Consider the following 21,083-nt stretch of genomic DNA (forward strand, 5'->3'; position numbering starts at 1 on the left):
GCCCTGGGGCGGGGTGACGCTCCGGGCGGCCGGCGGGTTACAGGAGGGTTCAGGGCCCCGGGTTCTGCCGGTCGGACACCACTACTGTCAGAGGAGCTTCGCAGAGACACTGGGAAACTGCAGAGAAGCAGCCGAGAGAGTACGAGAGCCGCCCCGGAACGCTACAGGGCAATGTAGTTCAGCGCCGCCAGCTGGCCGCAGGCGGAAAACTGCAGGATCCACAATCGCACTACAAGTCCCGGCATGCTGAGCGGCCCAGGAGCGCAGACACATACACATGGGGGAGGAGAGGACAGGGCATTGCGCCCGATGCTGCACGGGCACAGGGGGAAGGAAACCCCAAGCAGCACAAGTGGGAGGGCTAAGCAAGTATGCTTAAACTAGAAATCTCCCACTCAGAGAGTGCAGCCTGAAGCCCGTTTGCACCCATATTGTGTGGGTGAGGCGAGAGCGGGACGGAGGAAGGGCTGCGGGCAGAGGGAAGGGGGGAGGCGAGCGGAGCCGAGCAGCTCCAGAAAGAGCCGAAGTACGGCGGGGGGAAGACTGGGGGCAACCAGGCCCCGTCCTCCAATAACTCACCCGCTCCCACGCCATGAATATGGAAACACCACCATGTTTCTCCGAGGCGAAGCTGCAATGCCTCGGAGAAACGCACGTCATTTTTGGGATTGAGGGGCGTGTTTTTCGTTCTCTCCTTTTCCCATTGGCTGGAATGTAAAATTCCAGCCAATGGGAAGAGGAGAGAAAGAACCTAAAAACACCCCCCCCAAATCCGGGCTTGAACGGAATGACGCCCCTCACCTCCAATGGCTGGCCTCCGTTTAGGAAGCCAGCCAATGGAGAAGAGGGGCGGGTTCAAGCCCCCATACTGAAAAACAAAATTTCCTCGCCAGCGAGACTGCGCAAGCGCAGCCTACGCAGGCCGAGACCTAAAAACTGTTTGTTCTGTACCAATCAACACTTTTTTTACTTATGTGTAATGTTTTTCTGTTTTATCCTGAAGTCTATGTTTTTATTCTACTGAACAACTGTCTTCTCTGTAACAAGCAACTCTCTTGCAAAGCGCTCTGATACCCACGAGTCCAGCCAGCGCTAATATAAACAGTCCTGCCAAGCGTCACGCAACAGGTGTGACGCTCACGCATTTCAGTGCGGTGATCCGCATTACCGCACTGAAATGCATTGTCAAGCATTTTTGTCTAGTGCCAGGCGCGCCACCAGCGGCGTCTGTGCCAGCCTCTCTGCTGCTCCGAGAGAGGTGCTGGTTGCTGAGCGGAGTTCGCAAATAGTTAACCAGAGCGCTCTCAGCTCTGTGGAGTGGCTGAGAGTGCTACAGTGTATCTCTACACTCTGCCCAGGCAGCTGCCTGCTGTTGCCCTGGAAACAATGAATGCGGCAAATGGTGTGGCGCCAGCTAGGCGGCGCGCGGCTTCAGAGACACTCATCACACACGGGGGGCCAGGCTGCCCACTCAGCCGTCAATACTGCAGCTGTCAATCACCCCATGGGGGCCGGGATAATCCGGATGTGCCGGCGGATGTGTGGAGGAACTAGGAAGTAGGCAGAAGCGGCGGGGGAATCTGAGAGAGTGTAGGCGAGACTCGAGTTTCTCTCGTGCCGTGGACGGGGCTGCAAGAGCGAGCTGGGGTCATGAAAGATCGATTGCCCCCCCTCCCCGCTAAACACTGTAGGCTGCACCTTGTTGACCTGGCCGCATTGTCATTAACTGATGAGTTAATGACGATGCGAGGTACTTGGCAGGTCTACCAATTACAACAGCCGACAGAGTGACACAAATGGGTGCAGTACATTTAAGTGTGGAGTGAGCTGACCTTGAGGTAGCGCAGGTGGGAACACACTGCTGCAGTTTGCACCGCGTTCTGCCTGGTGACTAGGCCAGGGCCCCGTGGCGTAAGGATTTGGAGATGCTCCAGACCGTCGTTTACCTGCTACTGATAGCTACAAAGTGGGGTCACTTTACTGAAAAGATAGCCCTCTCTCTGTGACACAACCAGCTGCCACCCGTCGGAAGGTCGTCATATCTGCCATTCCGAGGGAGGCGGAAGAACATGGCTTCAGCACGCACCAGGTCTTTACTCTTCTGCCACAGAGGGCTGTTGTGAAGATATGCATTGCAGCATGGCCCAGTCGGGTCAGCTGAAATCTTTTGACCGCCTGTATTGTATTTCCAGACACTCGGCAGGAAGCTTTTTTTGAGGTTGTGACTCGAAGTCATTAAACTGTGCTGCTTCGCACTATTTGAAGTCAATGGGGCCCGCGGCCGCTGCGGATTGGTGCCAGGTACCAGCAGCCTGGCTGCCCTGCAAACTGCACTCCAGCGCAGCAGCTAAGTGAGAATGCTGCTGTGAAAGTTCCTCGAGTCCTCTCCTCTTGAACCGCGCTACCCATTGCTATTCGCAGATGTGCACGTCCTCCATGCTCCTTGACCAGCTATTGGTGTTCGTTAACAATCAGCGAGCAGTGACACAACACAGCCCTGGCAAGTACCAGCGTCTTTGGCGTTTGCAGAGGAGAGCTGGGGGGCATCACACCCACGAGAAGTAGACCACTGAGCGGGCAATGTGCTGTCTGTCACCAGTCATGAGTGAAACTCTGTAACGTGGAACGAGGGGGGCAGTGACATCGAGTATGCATTGTTGGGGTATTGTGTCACTAAGCCAGTGGTAGAAGTGGGCGGGAACGGAAGGGCACGGCGTGCCCCTACTTCTAAAAATAAGTTCAGTCCGTTCCCCTACTTCTTACATTCAAAAAAGCATCCTGGGATGGCAAGAATAGTCCGACTTAAAAACGATAATTTTTTTCATTAGATTCCAGGGGCTGCTGGCACTTCTCTGTGAACTCCAGAGGCTGCAGCGGTGACTGGGCAGGAGCGGTGACTGGGCAGGAGAGGTGACTGGGCAGGGGAGGGGACGGACAGGAGAGGTGACGGGGCAGGAGAGGTGATGAAGCAGTAGAAATAATGGGGCAGAGCGGTGATTAGGCATGAGCAGGAGTGGTAACCGGGCAGGAGCGGTGAACGGGCAGGAGTGGTGAACGGACAGGAGCGGTGAACAGGGCAGGAGCGGTGAACAGGGCAGGAGCGGTGAACAGAGCAGGAGCGGTGAACAGGGCAGGAGCGGTGAACAGGGCAGGAGCAGTGAACAGGGCAGGAGCGGTGAACGGGGCAGGAGCGGTGAACGGGGCAGGAGCGGTGAACGGGGCAGGAGCGGTGAACGGGGCAGGAGCGGTGAACGGGGCAGGAGCGGTGAACGGGGCAGGAGCGGTGAACGGGGCAGGAGCAGTGAACGGGGCAGGAGCAGTGAACGGGGCAGGAGCAGTGAACGGGGCAGGAGCGGTGAACAGGGCAGGAGCAGTGGCGGGCAGGAGCAGTGGCGGGCAGGAGAAGTGATGGGCCAGGAGAAGGGAGGGGGCAGGGAAATTGATGAAGCAGGAGTGGTGATCGAGCATGAGCAGAAGTACTGACTGGACAGGAGCAGTGAAAGGGCAGGAGCAGGCGTTTCCCAGGGCGACTTGAAGGGTAGGGGGCCAGTTTAGTTTGGGGGGCCCCGTTTTGTAGAAGTGCAGGAGTTATAAAAACACTGCAAAGTTCTTTGTATATTCACAAGGTTTTGGTCAACAATACAAATGTCAAGATAACTTTGGTGATCAATGTACCTGCTGGAGAGAGATGGGAGCATGTTTTGTCTAGTGGCTGTTTTACTCATCTAAGGTAGTGCAGAGGGGTAATATGCCTGCTGCAAAGAACATGTACCATGCATATCAAAGAGCAATATGTTATGTGCATAGTTCAGTGGGTACTGCTTTGTGTTCACTTCCCGAATGAAAGGACACTTGAATACATATGGCCTGGCAGTTCGGGCTGGACTGTTCCCATTGGGCGCAGAATCTAGACTGATTTGCATATGGCTAGGTCCAAACTGGAACGGCAAGGTGAGCAAAAAACGATGGATTTAGGCCCAGATTTCTGAACTGGGGTGAATGTATGACATTGTTTTGCATTCTGTCCATCAATTGTTCTTTTTTGCATTTGTCACCCGAGTGGGACAGGTATGCTCAGACATGGGTCCCGTGCTCTCCATGCCACTGGAATCAAGCTATCCTGGCTGATGAGGGCTAAAAGCCCGAATCCGGTCCTAGGATGCTTGTTTCCAGTCCAGGGAGGATCTGGTCTGGCAGTTCGGGCTGGACTGTACCCATTGGGTGCAGGATCAAGACTGATTTGCATATGGCTGGGTCAAAACTGGAATGGCATGGTGAGCAAAGAAACAATGGATTAAGGCCCAGATCTCTGTACTGGGGTTAATGTATGATATTGTTCTGCATTCTGTCCGCCAGTTGTTCTTTTTGCTATATTATGATTGAGCAGCTAGCTGGCTGACATGAATATGAAGGAGCCTTTGTGGGTTTCCGTGAGTCTATATTTTCCTGAAGAGTCCCTTTCTCTTCTGAGCCCTGCTTAACACATGTGTACAGGATGAGCCCTGTATTCATGACCTCCATGTTTGAAACAAAAAATAATCATGGATTACTGAACAATGAGAGTAAAAGCATTAAGGTAACATGTTCTTCCTGCTTATATTTCACGCGCTTTACATACACCTGTATTCCCTATGAGTGTTTGCTTTTCCCTGAATGAAACCTCAAATAAACATGTTTATCCATTGTTTTAACCACTTGGATGCTAAGCACCTTGATGAACTTCAATGTAATTTCCATTGAAATCAATGGAAACTCCATGACGAGCTGAGCTCGTCATGAGCGTCGAAGGGGTTAATTAAATAACGTTATAAGCTGTAACTGGTCAGTGAAATGCTAAACGTACAAAAAATTGGTATGTTTTGCTATTTCTAGCCACACCCCTGACTCCGCCCACTGATTCAATGGTTATTCCCGTCCCCTGATTCTCCACCCACAGTTCCCCTACTTTTTTTCCCCCACTTCGACCACTGCACTAAGCACAAGTTACATTACACAAGGTCACTCATTTTTTCAGTTTCTGTCTTTCTGCCCGTGTTTGTAATGGTGTGCCAATTCACCCATACCATTATGCCCCATTCATGTGTCCCTACGTTTTGTTGTGAGTTCCCTGTGCCTTTCTACCCCGTATCTGCCTTAAATTGTAGTAGGGTTTCTCATCGTGAATGGATGTAGTTTGTGATATTATGTCCCTTTCCCCGGTCGCCCTTCCCCATTTACCGCCCCGCACCCGCCTCCCAGCTGCTCCTCCCTCGCTCCGCCCCCCCCACTCTCCACATAAGGCAGAGTGGCAAACGCGCAGCGTTGACGCGCAGCGGGCGCGCCAAAGGTAAGCCTGTCTGCGCCCGTCCGCGCCTGGACCGCGCCCAGTGCCCGGACCCCTGGACCCCGCAGACACCAGCCCACCCGCCGGACCTACAACGCCCCGGAAATCAACGCACTCAACACCGGCCGGACCCCTGGATGCTACCGAGCCACCCCGAGACGCAACCACGGACCCTTCAGCTGCCACTCCTGCAAGTTCACCTGCATCCGGGCTTGCACTGCACCCGCACCCACCGCGACGACCCCCAGCAGCAACCACCTGAAGTGCATCCTGCTCAACACCCGGTCCGTCCACAGACACGCCGTAGAGCTCTGGAACCTGCTCGACACCACATCCCCAGACGTCGCCTTCCTCACGGAAACATGGATGAACGCCTCCTCAGCACCCGACATCGCCATCGCCATCCCGGACGGATACAAGATCACCCGGAGGGACCACGGCAATCAGACCGGAGGAGGCATCTCCATCATCCACAGGAACACCATCCGCATCACGACCAACACCGACGGCACCCTCACATCCGCCGAACACCTGCACTTCCAGATCCACACCGATCCCAAGACCACCCTCAGAGGCACCCTCATCTACAGACCCCCGGGACCACGCACACAATTCAGCGAAGACATCGCCGACTTCATCAGCCCGCACGCCCTCCCCTCCGCTGACTACATCCTCCTCGGGGACCTCAACTTCCACCTGGAGAACCACGACGACCGCAACACCACCACCCTGCTGGACAACCTCGCCAACCTCGGACTCAAGCAGCTGGTGACCACCCCCACCCACAACGCCGGACACACTCTCGACCCCGTCTTCTCATCCAGCAAGGACATCGCCTTCAGCCACGCCACCGGGCTCCACTGGACGGACCACAGCTGCGTCCACTTCAGCTTCAGAAAGAACACGATCCACCACCACCAGCAACAGGTTGCACGCAGAAGCTGGAACAAGACCACAGCCGACCAGCTCGCCGCATCCCTGAGCCGGGAACCCCCGCCAGCTCAGCGAACCCCAGCCAGGCCGCCAACAACCTCACGAAGTGGATCAGCAACTGCGCAGACGACCTCGCCCCTCTGAGGACCCCGCCTAGAAGACCCGGCAGTAAGAAAGCATCATGGTTCACCGACGAACTCAAGAGCTCCAAGAAGAACTGCCGAACCCTCGAGAGAGCCTGGCGCAGAGACCCAACACCAGACAACATGACCACCCTCAAGCTCGCCACCCGAAAACACCACCAACTGATCCACACCACCAAGAAAACCGCCTTCAAGGAACGACTGGACAACAACGCACACAACAGCAAGGAACTCTTCAACATCGTCAAAGAGCTCTCCAACCCCAACGCCGGAAACAACGACATCACCCCATCTCAAGACCTCTGTAACTCCCTCGCCTCCTACTTCCACAACAAGATCGCAGACATACACAACAGCTTCGTCACTCAGCCAACGCACCCCACGACCGCACCGCCTCCCCCCACCGCCACCCTCCGTGCATGGACCCCGATCAACACCGAAGAAACCCGACGCACGATGAACTCCATCCACTCCGGATCTCCAACCGACCCCTGCCCTCACCACATCTTCAACAAGGCCGACGCCGTCATCGCACCCCACCTACGAGACATCATCAACGCCTCCTTCGACACGCTACCTTCCCGGAGAGCTGGAAGCACGCCGAACTCAGCGCCCTACTGAAGAAACCATCAGCAGACCCCACCGAACTCAAAAACTACCGCCCGATCTCGCTCCTCCCGTTCCCGGCCAAAGTCATCGAGAAGACCGTCAACAAGCAGCTGGCCGCCTTCCTCGAGACGAACGGATCCCTCGACCTCTCACAATCCGGCTTCCGGGCCAACCACAGCACCGAGACCGCCCTCATCGCAGCCACCGATGACATCCGAGCCCTGCTCGACAACAGGGAAACTGCGGCCCTCATCCTCCTGGACCTCTCCGCGGCATTCGACACTGTCTGCCACCGCACCCTAGTGCAGCGCCTCAGCAACGTCGGAATCCTAGAGAAGGCACTGGAATGGATCATCACCTTCCTCACCGGAAGAACACAGAGAGTCCGCCTCCCCCCGTTCAAATCAGAAGCCACCGAAGTCATCTGCGGCGTTCCTCAAGGCTCCTCGCTCAGCCCCACCCTCTTCAATGTCTACATGAGCCCCCTTGCGGCCATCGCACGCCAACACAACCTCAACATCATCTCCTACGCCGACGACACCCAGCTGATCCTCTCCCTCACCAACGACCCCGCCACCGCCAGAGCCAACCTGCACGAAGGGATGACGGCCGTAGCCGAGTGGATGATGAACAGCCGCCTGAAACTGAACTCGGACAAGACGGAAGTCCTCATCCTGGGCTCCTCGCCCTCCGCCTGGGACGACACCTGGTGGCCCCCCGCCCTGGGCAGCGCACCCAAACCAACGGACCACGCACGCAACCTGGGCTTCATCCTGGACTCCTCCCTCTCCATGACCAGACAAGTCAACGTCGTCTCCTCGTCGTGCTTAAACATCCTGCGCATGCTACGTAAGATCTTCCAGTGGATCCCCACCGAGACCAGGAAGACGGTCACCCAGGCCCTCGTCACCAGCCGACTGGACTACGGCAACACCCTCTACGCCGGAACCACAGCTAAACTCCAGAAGAGACTCCAACGGATCCAGAATGCATCAGCAAGACTCATCCTCGACATCCCCCGACACAGCCACATCTCCGGACACCTGAGAGACCTGCACTGGCTCCCGGTCAACAAAAGAATCACCTTCCGGCTCCTCACCCACGCACACAAAGCCCTGCACAACCAAGGCCCAAGATACCTCAACAGCCGCCTCAACTTCTACACTCCCACACGCCAGCTTCGATCGACCAGCCACGCCCTCGCCGCCGTCCCCCACATCCGAAGAGCCACCACAGGAGGAAGGTCCTTCTCCTACCTGGCCGCCAAGACTTGGAACTCCCTCCCGACCCATCTCCGCCTGACCCAAGACCACCTCGCATTCAGGAAGCAGCTCAAGACCTGGCTGTTCGAGCAGTAGCGGACCCCCCCCCCATCTCAAGCGCCTTGAGACCCTCCGGGTGAGTAGTGCGCTATACAAATGCAATGATTGATTGATTGATTATGTGTTTCCCTTGTCTTCATTACTTCATTTTGCTCGTGAGAAAGTGTCACTCATATTGGTTGAAATGTCACTCATAATAACACTGAAATTATGAAAATGTCACACATGGCAATGTAAAACCTTGGCAGCTATGTATAAAACCTCTCAAATAATATAAAAGGAGGCTTACCTTAATTACTTTCTCCTATCATAACGTTTATTTCATTGAAATATTATATTCTTTAATGAAAAGAGCAACAATAACAAAAAAGGTCGGTGTATATGTGGCCTTAAAAGTTGACTAGCAATCCTAAGAACGAATTGACGCTTTCTCCAGCGTTAGTTACCTACTGCTCCCTTCCAAAATGGACGGACCATCCTGCCTGATAGTCCGTTCTTTGTTTCGTTGTCGGAGCCTGGCTCTCCCGCCTAATTCCGATGCTGTGATTGGACCAGCTTATTCATGCGACGTACCTAGTAGGCGTGGCTCTTGGTGTCCCACGCGACGGCCAGCAAGGCAAAGCGACAGAAGTTTGGAGCCGCCTCCCAGCGTGGCTTTGACGTCAATAGGAGGGCGGGGGTGGCAAAGTGCGGTTGCTAGGAAACGGGCAACGCTGGGGGAGGGGTGCGGGGGGGCGAGAGACTGCGGGGAAAGCCGGGTCTGAGAGAGCAAGGAAAGGCGGAGAGCGGAGGCTGGTATGGTGGCGAGAGACAGGCAGACACGAAATACAAAACAGCGGGGAAAAGAAGCGCAGGAAATCTAGACGAATTTTGTACTGGGGAGCCGATAAACTACAGAGACTGGCTGCGTAAATAGGACGAGAATAGGGCGGTGGGATATAATAGTGGAGGGCAACGGTGAAGACAGGTGAGACGAGATGGAAGACCAGCGGTAGTAGGCGACATACCAGAGGAAAAAGAACAAGAGTGGAACTGTGAAGAGAGACCGGCAGAGGAGAAAAACATTACTGAAGAGACAGGCAGACGACAGAATAAAAGGGGAGAGTGATAGCAGGGGAAATATTATGCATAAAGGAATAGGGGGTGCTGATGAGGAGAAGTGGCACTAAGAGAGAGAAGGGAGCAAGAAAAGCGAACCCTCTGGACAGCAAAGAGACAGGTGAACTCGTGGCGAGGGCAAAACAAAAAGGAAGAAAGACTGCAGGAAAAAGAGACAGGTGACCGAAGAGGCGTTATGTCAAAGGAAACACACACCAGGGAAACGAAATAAGAATACAGGACAGATTGTGAAGAGGATGCGGGGAACTGACACTGCACGGGATAGTGTTCTGTGTAGGTGGTTGGTAGAAAGCTGCCGTGCGACTGCAGGAAAGCATACATAGTAAAACCTACACACGAGAGACAAGTGACAGCAACTCTGGGAAAGGAAAACTGACATAGTGAATCGAAATTGGCTACACATTCAATTTGGAATTATGAGACAGAAATAATGGAAATAGTGACTAGGGAAGAAAAGAGTGGTCGTAAGAGACAGTAGAGCAGAATAAGGGATGCGAGATGGGTGAACCATTCTACTATTGTTGAAACATTTCGGACTGAACACATAAGAGATCTAAAGTGAGACATCTTAAAGAGGAGAGAACCCTATTTTTAAAGGAAGACGGAATCCATAAGGAGCAGGCTGATGGATTGAGAGCGAGCGTACCACCCTCTTTGTTATAGGAGTGGCTGAAAAACGTTAGCAATGTATCCTCGAGAGGTGAATACTTCAAGGGGAGCAGGATATTGTTTGGACTTAGCTATGCCTTGAGAGGGCATTGCTGTTCCCTGAGACAGGCCTAGGATGGGTGATGATTCTCTGTCCTCTGCTGCCGATAATAAGATGGGGACTCTACCTTAGTAGGGAAATATTGCTGAGGGTGAAGCCTCGACGTGGGATATGCCAAGAATTCAAATTATCGGGGCTTATTTTAGAAGATTGGAAACTTAAGGTGGCTAACTCACATCTTTCTGATCCAATAGCGAGGAAAGAGGTCAGCTTCTATTTTCAGTATAGCACCGTAACAAGTCTCGGAATATGTACAGCAATTCTTTACAGACAAGAGACAACAAAACTGAGATCTGGCATAACCATAAAAATAATTTCTACCTTCATGTCTAGTGGAAAGATTTGACCTTACGAGGCAAGATTGACTTGAAAGTCTCACACCAGAAAAACATTTTATTTTTTAAGTGCCCGAAGTGAGTAGATCTAAAAGTCTGTGTTTAAATTAATCCTGAAATCATGGAATCGGTCAAGGTGGTTGTCCGTTGCCGGCCTATGAACGACAGGGAGAAGGACCTCAAATGCAAAGAGGTGGTGACCATTGATAGTAGCAGAGGCCAGTGCTTTCTCCAGAAGCCAGATGGAGCAGACGAGCCCCCAAAGCAGTTCACATTTGATGGCGCATACTACATGAATCAATGTACAGAGCAGATCTATAATGAGATTGCATACCCGCTGGTGGAGGTGAGTCAAATCCTCCCTCTTTTACCCCCCCCCCACATTCACCTGAGATGCCAAAACCAAGAGATTGCTTTCTATTGCTTGTCTTTCCTAAAAACAGTGCAAAATTTAAAACAACTTTTATGCTTTTTTTGTCTTGTATGTGCAGAAATGTGGGGCTTATTGAATATGATTTAACTCTTATTGCATTGGTGGTGCAGAAAAGAGTCAATGTTGTGGCTTCTCAGTCTCTTTACGCTGAGACAGTGTGCTGGGGTACCATTTGCTTGGCTTTGAGTCTCCTCTCTGACCCGATTGAAGCCTGCTGTGTATATGGCAAGTGCTCAAGGGCAGTAGTAGGGTTTTAATAGTGATTCCCTTGACGACCTCTGTAGCCTCTAATAATGAATGTTTTGGTTGAGATAACTTCTACAATTCTTTGGTCTCCATGGTCAATCAATCAATCAGGGGGTTTATAGAGTGCACTACTCACCCGTGAGGGTCTCAAGGCGCGGGGGGCAGCTGCGACTCTAAGGTGTTGAGTCATGTGTTCGTGCCGGGGGGTCCTGAGGATGAGCCTGGCCGTGGCATTCCGGATGGTTTGGAGCTTGTGTAGGAGGGTCCTGTTGACACCGGCGTAGAGGGCGTTTCCGTAGTCCAGTCTGCTGGTTATGAGTGCGTGGGTGACGGTTTTTCTGTGTTCGGGGGGGTGATCCATTTGATGGATGCAGAGGCAGTTGAAGCTGGTGGAGGCGACAGCGTTGCACTGGCGGGGCATGGTGAGGGAGGAGTCAAGGATGATGATGTGGTTCCGACCATGGTCTGTCGGGGTGGGAGGACTCCCAAGGGTCACCATGTGTCGTTCCAGGTGGAGGTCAAGGGTCTCAGGATGAGGACCTCTGTTTTCTATGTGTTGAGCTTCAGGCAGCTGTCCTTCATCCAGGCCGCGACATCCTTGATTCCTTCCTGGAAGCTGAGCTTGGTGTCTTTGGGATCCTTCGTGAGGGAGAGGATGAGCTGGGTGTCATCGGCGTAAGAGACTATGTTGAGCCCATGCTGTCGGACAATGGCGGCAAGGGGGCCTTGTAGATGTTGAAGAGCGTGGGGCTGAGCAATGATCCCTGTGCAGGGATGTGGAATTCCTATAGCCCGACGCCCAGGATATATTGTTTGGGGTCAAGGGCAACAGGTTTTCATGTGTATTTTGTCCTTGGGACAAGTAGACCCACCACTGCATCGCAAACCCTATAGCTGCCAGTTTGCAGGACCATATAATGGATCAGGGAAGGGCACAGTCCGCAGTTAAGGTCATTTTTTTGTCCATATGTTTATGCTGTTCAAACATGTATTTATGGTTCATTAATTGAAAACCTATATTATTAGGGTGAGCTTTCAAAGTAAATCTTGTAACCACTAACTGCACTACCGACAGTGCTTCCAGTATAAAAACGTGTACACACGTTTTTAAGGTTTAGCAATATTAGGCTATGCATAATCCTCCCAGAATGCTCTCTGATTTGATGCAAATATTTGAAGAAGCTTGAAGGAAAGATTGATGATACTTTGCTTTCAAAATAAAATGTTCAGGGAATAAATGAAAGCAGGAAAAAAAACATTTCGCTAAACTACTGTAAAATGTCTGGTACCATTTCTTTGCAGCATCATTTAGTAACATGTTTTTATGCATGCTAGTATTTCCCAAAAATATTCATAATGGAGAATCCATGTAACCAGTTCCAATAAGATTATGGGAAACAAAAATCATTGGCAAAGCCAGTAGGTCTGAAATTGGTGGGCAGCTTTTTAGTTTTGTCAATGTGTGACTTGTTTTGGCATGGTTTTTGTTAAACTTTATTGGTTTGTGAGCTGCCGGGCCCTCACCATTATAACAAACATTGGCAAGAGCAAAAATTGTTTTTGGTTTCAAAAAGCACACACTGCCACAGTACTCGCACTGAACAAAATTACTTTGTGTGCCGATATGCTCCATCTCAAAGAGCAGAATGCTGTCACTCACAGTGAAGCCAGCCAATACAGAGAGAGAGAGACAGACTTTTAATACCTCAAAACGTCATGGTCAACACCAGACCAAATTAGGGGCCCAATTATTAAAGAAAGTCTCAAAAGGGCACCCATGGTATATGTCCTTGCATTAAGTGCAGCTATATGGCTTTTGTAAATTCCCAAAAATTTACAGAAGTAGGTCAAGAAATAGTACTCCTAGAAAATATTTGTGAACTGCATTTTAGCATGAGCAAATATGCATGTGTAGATTTGCTCATGTGAAAATCTAAGTGTTTGAAGTTCACTTTCCCTCCAACCACTTTTTTCCCAACTCTGGAAGAAGATTTATATCTGTCATTGTCAGGAGTAAATTTCCAACATTTGTCAGTATGGGAAAATATTAGAGAGGAGTTTTTGAAAACCCTTAAAACATGCACGTTAGTAGGTTTGCACAGACTCAAAAGGGCTTTCTAACCCTGGAACTATTACTTACCACTACCTTCAGCCCCAGTATGTAGATCTGCGGAAACGTGGCAACATAAGGGGCCTGCAAGTATTCAAACACCACTATGGTAGGAGCCCTGGCATAATCAAGAGAAACTATATCAGAGCTCTTATATAATGCCATAATTTGTCGCTGCACTACATGGAACAGAATGGACATGTGGATTTTGTTACAGGACAAGTAGATTTATGAAGCAACCTGCCCCATAGACAACTAGATATTTTATTAAATTCCACACCCCTGCCTGTGGTACTCCGCAGTTGATCTCTGTAGGTTTGGAGATGAAAGGGGGGAGTCTGATTCTCTGGGTTCTGCCCGAGAGGAAGGATCAGATCCAGTTCAGGGCGGTACCTTGTATCCCGGCGTCGTACAGTCTGGCTGCGCGGGTGTGGTGTGAGATGGTGTCGAAGGCCGTGGAGAGGTCTAGTAGGAGGAGGGCTGCGGTGTGTCCCTGGTTGAGTAGCATGCGGATGTCATCAGTGGCGGCGCAGAGGGCGGTCTCGGTGCTGTGGTTGCTGCGGAATCTGGACTGGGAGGCATCTAGGATGGCGTTCTCTTCAATGAATGCGGTCAGCTGGGCATTTACAAATCTTTCAGTGACTTTGGCGGTGAAAGGGAGCAGAGAGATGGGCCGGTAGTTCTTCAGGTCCGTTGGGTCGGCCGTGGGCTTCTTAAGGAGGAGCTTGACTTCCGCCCGCTTCCATTCGTCAGGGAAGATGCCGGTTTGGAGGGAGGCGTTGATGATCCGTCCTAGTTCGGGGGCGATGGCGGCCCTCTGGTAGATGTGCGGTGGGCAGGGTTCTGTGGGGGCTCCAGACCTGGTTTTCATCATGGTCGTGGTGATGAGTTCCATTGTGCGAGAGTCCAGGTGGTGATGGTCGGCTGGAGGTCGCCGGAGGGGGAAAGGGTTGTGAGTGGCATCTGGTCGCTGAAATGGTAGTAGATGACCTTGATCTTCAGATGGAACTAGGAGTTGAGCTTGTTGCAGAGTTCCTGGGAAGGTGTGAAGTCTGTGGCCTCGACGGGGGGGGGGTTGGTGAATTGCTGTATGACATTGAAGAGTTCTTTGGTGTTGGCTGCGTTAGTGTCGATTTTGTTCTTGATGAAGGACCGTTTGGTGTTCCTTATTAGCTGGTGATATTCCTTCACGGCGCTCCTGAAGTTGTTTAAGTCTTCTGTGGTTTTCCGGCTTCGCCATTTTTTCTCAAGGCGTCTGTAGGTGTGCCTGGCGACTTGGAGTTTAGTGGTGAACCAGGGGGCCTTCAGGGGGCGTTGTTTGGCAGGGTGGCAGAGGGGGGCGATCTTGTCAGCGCATCTGGAGATACATCGGTGAAGTTCTTTGGCTGCGGCATTGGCTTCGGTCATGGTGATGGGGGGCCAAGGAGGAGGGTGGAGTTGAGGTGTTCCTCTGTGATTTTGCTCCAGTTCCTTTGTGGCGGGCCAATTTGGGTGCAGTGGTGGTGATGAAGGTGAAATATACGCAGTGGTGTTCGGTCCAGGGAAGCTGTGTGGTGTGGCTGAAGCGGACGTTTGACCCTCCTTCGAAGATGGAGTCGAGGGTGTGTCCTGCCCTGTGCATGGAGATGGTGACGAGCTGCTTCAGTCCGAGGATGGAAAGGTTGTCGAGGGCGGTAGAGTCGGGGTCACTGCGGTTGTCGAGGTGGAAATTCAAGTCTCTGAGTAGGATGTAGTCCGTGGAGGTGATGGAATGGGGTTTGACGAGGTCAGTGATAGCTGTAGTGGCCAGGGAATGGGGTCCCGGGAGTCTGTAGGCAAGGGTGCCGCGTAGCATGGTCCTGGGGGAGGTCTGGATCTGGAAGTGGAGGTGTTCTGTGTTGGAGTGGGGGTCACTCGTGCTGGAGGTGTAGAGTCGGAGAGGGGCCTTGTGTGCGATAGCGAGTCCTCCTCCTGGGCGGGGTGGGCGGTCCTTCCTCCGGCTCTTGTAACTGTAGGGGATTGCGGTGGCGATGTCGGGACCGGAGGTGGCGTTGGTCAGGTTTCCATGAAGAAGGCGACGTCAGGCGCGAGGGTGTTGATCATGTTCCAGATCTCTATGGCGTGTCTGTGGAGGAGCGCAAGCTGAAGAAGATGCATGTCAGGGCATCGGTGGCGCGGGCGTCCTGTGAGCCTGTGGCTGACGTTCTGGCAGTTTGGGTGTCTTCCGGTGTTGAGAGCGAGGAGGGTGGCGGCGTCATATCGGTGGGGCTCCGGGGAACCAGGGTTCCTGGCACTGGCCGCGGTCGGGTTGCGAATGGGTGCAGAGGGGCTTGCCTTAGGCGCGCCAGCGGTATGCATTATGTAGGGGAGGGGAGTGACTCTCAGCTGGGAGGCGGGAAACAGGCGAGGGCAGGGGGAGGGGCCGGGATGCAGCAGCGGCGGGAATCAAGGAGAGGGAACGGCGAGGGGAGAGAGAGGGGCAGAGGGTACAGTGAATGAGCAGAAATGAATAATGAGCAGAGAGAAAAAACACAGTGAACGGGACAACAAATGCACACAATGGGAAAAAGAGAAAAACAGTACACTCAGAGGTCAACAAATACCGTGATGCGGCAGGCGGGCAAACAGCAGGCTGGGGGCTCTGTAGTGTAATTCCTATATTCCCAATAGGCTCTGCGCATTGGAGTAATATATCCTATAGATGTGATGTAGGACTTAGGTCGACTAGGTCTCTATCGAATATATTAGACTTAATTGTTAGTGCCAGCTAGCTCAGAGGTCACTAGAAACTTTCTTGAATAAACAAGAAGGGATTCGTTTCTGATAACCGCATAAACATGACAACTTTGTTTCCCCAAGATAAAACGTATCTTCAGAGTCGTGGAAACGATAGATAGATATTTCACACAGTCATTCGTGCATGCTTCGTTTTACCAGAGGTGCAGAGAAATAGAGAGACGGGCGTTTTCAATAAAAGTATTTATTGAACAGTCTTTTTTCTCATGCAGAAGAAATGAACTGCTACAATCGTAATACTGTCTGTAAAGTATAATGCATACAGCAAGAAGAGTATTATAAAATAATATAAAATAATACTGTAAAAGCATGGTATGGTTTCTAAGCCATAAAATACATACATACATAAATAAAGACTAAAAGTACTCAACTTGCGCTTCTAAAATACGCCTACCCCGATGTACCTAACCTAAGTCTAGTACGAGGGAAGGAGTAAATGTGGTGTAGCCTAAGTTTAGTATTCTTTTGCCAAGAATCTATCCAAGATTTCTCTTAGGGTCTAATCAGCTCCGTACCTTGGTTTAGAATGAAGGAGGTCTGGTATCTCTTTGTCTCCGGACTCGATTTCCCAACACCCCGCGAGGGGAGCTTGGAAACACTGGAGCTGGATTTCTCGGCAAAAGAAAAGACAGTGTCTCTCTCAGTGTGTCAGCTGGAGGGTCGGCTTCCTTCGGCACTTGATGTAGCGAGATGTGTCGGGCAAGTAGATAGTCGAACTGCTCCAAACCACCGTGTGTTTGCTAGAGCAAGTGTGGGCATATTTATACCTTGAAGGTGCCGAGTTTGACGTAAAGGTGGACATAATAACGTCATCAAAGAGTCGCAGTTCTTTGTAAACTCCATGAGTTCTTGGACAAATCAATATTCAAGCAAGGGGAAGTCCCTAACTGCTGAAGCTGAGTTTTCCAAGAAATCGTTGTGGCTTTTCGGAACTAGTGGAAGTATCCATGCCTGTATTTGGACTGCATGGGCTATGTCTAAATATGGTTATGATTTCTATCCCTATATAAGGACAAGGTGATTTATACCTATATAAGGGCATGAATCGGGAAAATTACACTAGGGTCCTAAAATGCTATACAACACCACTCCACTTTATTATGTTCGATATTACTAAATTCAAGCACTAAAACATAACTAAAGCATGTATTTACAATCCCACCCAAAAATACATAAAAATGCATTTGAAATGGTTATACACGAAAAATGAGCATTTGTACTGTACGCATTTGAAAGCAATGATTTCATTTTAAACATATAGTATGCTATTAGCAATGCTAACTGAATGATTCATGAAAATTACATTTATGAAATGGCTCTTAAATACAGACGAGAAAAGGTCGAGACCATCCCATAGCAGAATGTATAACTGGTTTGCTTTGTTGATAAGGTCAATATTGTTTCTAGGAAGTATTCGAAGAATTCTTGTTCTCTAAGAATACTTCTACTTTAAGCAGATTACTTTGTGCCAAAGTTCAGTTTTGGAAAAAGTCAAATTAAATCGTAGAAAAATAGAATTTCAAAAGTTATTCTCAGTGTCAGGAGAAAACATTAAATCTTCTAAGCTGGCAAAGAAATCGTCTACCACAGTAGGTGAACGTTGAACCACTTCATTAAGTAGATCAATCGTACACAGATGAGAAGCATCGCCGTCAGCGTCAGTCGCATTAGCAATGTTCGCAGTAGTTGGTACCTGTGTGCCTGTTGGTCCACGTATCTCACCTTCAGCTGGAATTGCTGGTGAGACCTCAATGAATGCCGTCATCAGGATTGATAGCCGCTGGGGACAACACAATGCATGAGCCGTTACCGAATCAAGCAAAGCGTCAACATGCGTTGGCAGTGCTGATGGAAGTGTCAGACAAATATCCAACACTCATTCCTCTCCACAAAGCAGGCATCGTAGAACAGGTAAGATGCAATCTTGCCAGATTGGTCTGAATGATAGGAACCACGTGGTATTTAGATCTCTCGAACGAGCCAAGCCAAGAATCTGTGTTATGCGCTCACGATACTGCATTGCTAGAAGAGTGTTCTCGATGGTAACCTTGGTATCGCTGGTGACTGGACTTGCCATATCGGAGCAGAAGGACCAAAAATAGTATCCCTGCTACGAGTCCCAAAACGAGAGGCAGGCCGCCGAACACAGAGTGCAAGAAGTTTGGAAAAATGCCTAGGACTGCTTCAAAGGGTGCTAACAATCCCGAAAAAATCATCTTAAATATATGTAAGATTCAACCTAAGATTTCTGCGAAATGTATGGGACAGTATGTTGATAATAGGGCATGTATCTCTGCAGAAGACCTTGCAACTTGCAGATCATACATCTCTTTGGACGAGGCCAATGGCACAGTTTTTGTAAAAGAATGGCTTTCATTCTGCTTAAAGTATCAATCCAATAGAAGAAATGTTCAGTGAAGGCCATAGCGGCGACTCCCCGTCTGTCTTAGTTTTAGGAAACAATACTTGCATACAGCAAGTGACCCTGGCTGACACACTAACGAGATAGGCTATTCCTGGCATCATTCCACAACAGCTGTGATCATTCAACATTATATAGCTCCCATTGGATAGCTGCCTAACAATTGGATCTATCTCTGCTGCCGGAAAACCTTGCAGGTGGCAGGATAAGTTGGTCGAAGAACCATCGCACGCTCCATATAAATTAATACACTGACATAAAAGTGTACCACTTAGTGTGCTTTTGCAATTTTTACCACTAAGACATACCTCCTTTTCCCCACTCCAACATTTGTGTGTGTTTGGTAAATCCCAGGTCGACTTTATGTATTCTTTACCCAACCTTTCATACAGGCCTGCTGGTATGTGTTTCAAGCAATAGTGAAACTGGAAAATCGTCACTGGCATCGTGATGGTGCCATGTATTAGCCAATCTACGGCTGGTTTCTCAGAAACGGTTAATGGTAATCTCTCCAGTTTTTCTATGCTCAGCACCATATAGTCTGCTCCCTTTTGTGCCAAAGAGATTTGTATATCTCTAAGGTTAAATCCAGCAAACAATGACGTGGTGTTGATTAGACGCCAAGGCACATAGCCTGAACGAAGATTTTGTAACGTCAGCCTAGCAGCATTATAGAACGCAATTTAGACTGTCCATGTTGTAACATGAGCAAGTCCTGTTCCATTATGTCTATGGCAGAGGATGCAATGCTGTCCAAAGAATAAGTCCTGGATGACAGAGTCGTTAACACATTGTCAACTACAGAGAGAGCTTTCTCTAAATTAATACGATCAATTTCTCGTATTCGTTCTGCAGTTTCCATTTGTGTGACTTTCCATGCTTCATTATAAGTAGCATAAATACCGGTGTATATAAAACGTTTATGACGTGGTTTACGAGGTCCTAGTAAGAAGTCTCTCAAATCAACGCCATCTTTAAGTAAAGTTAAGTGTTGTTTTGTTATCTGGGAGTGCGGATTTTTGTAGCCACGCAAGGCCCAGTTTTCCTACACTGTGTGTTGTTATTATCCCTGGATGTTGTCTCTAGACATATCTTGGATCTGGCATAGTTACTGTAAACCCTTGTGTCTTATTCAGGAATCTATCTTGACAGTTATTCGTGTCTGTGGGCCAGATTAACCATTTCTTCCAATCAGGATTAGTTCTGTTCTACCTCCTCATCTTGAAGGACTGTGGAAAATTGCTAACATGACTATCGTGTCGCCATCTCGAAAAGTTTCCGCGAACGTTGCCCTTGAATGTTCAAACCCTGCCGATCCTTTACCCTCCCCACCTCAGGCACAGCTGTGCACACAAGAACCCCCCCTTCATGACATTTGCCACCGAGCCGGCCCGGGAAGGTGGCCTTGAACTGTTTCCCACACTCTGCTCCTGGGTACACACATCTGCCTTCGACAGCAGCTGAAATCTATGAACAGGATCATCAAACAACCTTCCTGTGCGGCCTAAACACCTCCTCACTGGGAACAGCGGAATCTAGTCCTTTTTGACCTGAGAATACGACGACATCAAACACTTGCTGCTTCCTCCATCCTGTTTTAAAGACTCTTGTGTCCGGACATGAAAGGCGGGAGTGGCAGAGCTTTGGGTATAAGACATTGTAGCCACGGATTGAAGTGGCAGTCTCAGCAGATCAGTTTGTGTGTATTCCAGGAGACTGTCCTAACTCGGGTTAGCAGAATAAAGAAGGTGTTCCAGTTTCAAGCCTGAAGTCCAGAGTCCATTTCTTTTCCTGGAAGAGGTGAATGTAGACTTGGGCGTGCCCTGCGCCGCTGGCCCGTATCCTCTCAGTAACGAGTGGGAAGTCTTCGGGGGTCGGTTCTACAGAATGGCGCCCGAAAGTGGACACCTCCAGAGGTCATAGGTCAAGCCCGGTGGCCGTGGACGGGTCCGGTGATCGACATCCAAGGGCGGTGCCCTACACCAATTCTGTCCAAGTTGTCAGCTTGTAGACCTGCGGACTTCGAGAACTGGTCCTCACCACCCGGTCTGGGATAATTGACTACGACTCTGGCTGGGGTTCCTGTCGGACGGTCGGATTCCAGGAAAAGGACCGGGATCTATGGCTGAGACTACAGCACCTTTAAATCGGTCACGTAAGGGGGGGGTCTTACAAACCCACCTATATTTAATTCGGAGTTGCAACTAAATCGGTGTAAATCGGATAATTCGGGTAGTCTTCGGCCTTTGCAAAGTCCAAAGCCAGTAGTGATTGTTTTTATTTAAGCTACTGATTAATTCAGGTAAATCGGATTTCGGATAAGTAAACATGCCTAGGCTCAGTAAGTTTAAGAAACTGTTTTGTTGTTGTGTTAGTTTAGAAGATAGGTTAGAAGAGAATCAACCACTACCCCCTCTTGGTACACCTCTGTATGAGATGTATGTCAAGACGGGAATAACTCACATAAAATGGACGTCAATTTGGCGGAAATGGACCAAAAAGGACCACGAACGTCAATGGCCAGAATATGGATCCTTTGATCAA

The 21,083-nt window shown here is 50.2% G+C and overlaps 1 protein-coding gene across 7 annotated transcripts in view; it reads left to right on the plus strand.

Moving 5' to 3' along the window:
• The first annotated feature begins 9,066 nt into the window (after positions 1 to 9,066).
• The window catches only part of KIF17 (kinesin family member 17), a 542,173-nt gene continuing 530,156 nt past the window's right edge, over positions 9,067 to 21,083 (plus strand). For all 7 annotated transcript variants that reach the window (XM_078642580.1, XM_078642577.1, XM_078642579.1 and 4 more), the window contains exon 1: positions 9,067 to 10,899. In XM_078642580.1, coding sequence (XP_078498706.1) covers positions 10,675 to 10,899 — 225 coding nt within the window. In that variant the 5' untranslated portion in view covers positions 9,067 to 10,674. The remainder of the gene's footprint in view (positions 10,900 to 21,083) is intronic.

This window comes from Lissotriton helveticus, chromosome 5_1, assembly GCF_964261635.1.
Source record: "Lissotriton helveticus chromosome 5_1, aLisHel1.1, whole genome shotgun sequence".
NCBI lineage: Eukaryota > Metazoa > Chordata > Amphibia > Caudata > Salamandridae > Lissotriton > Lissotriton helveticus.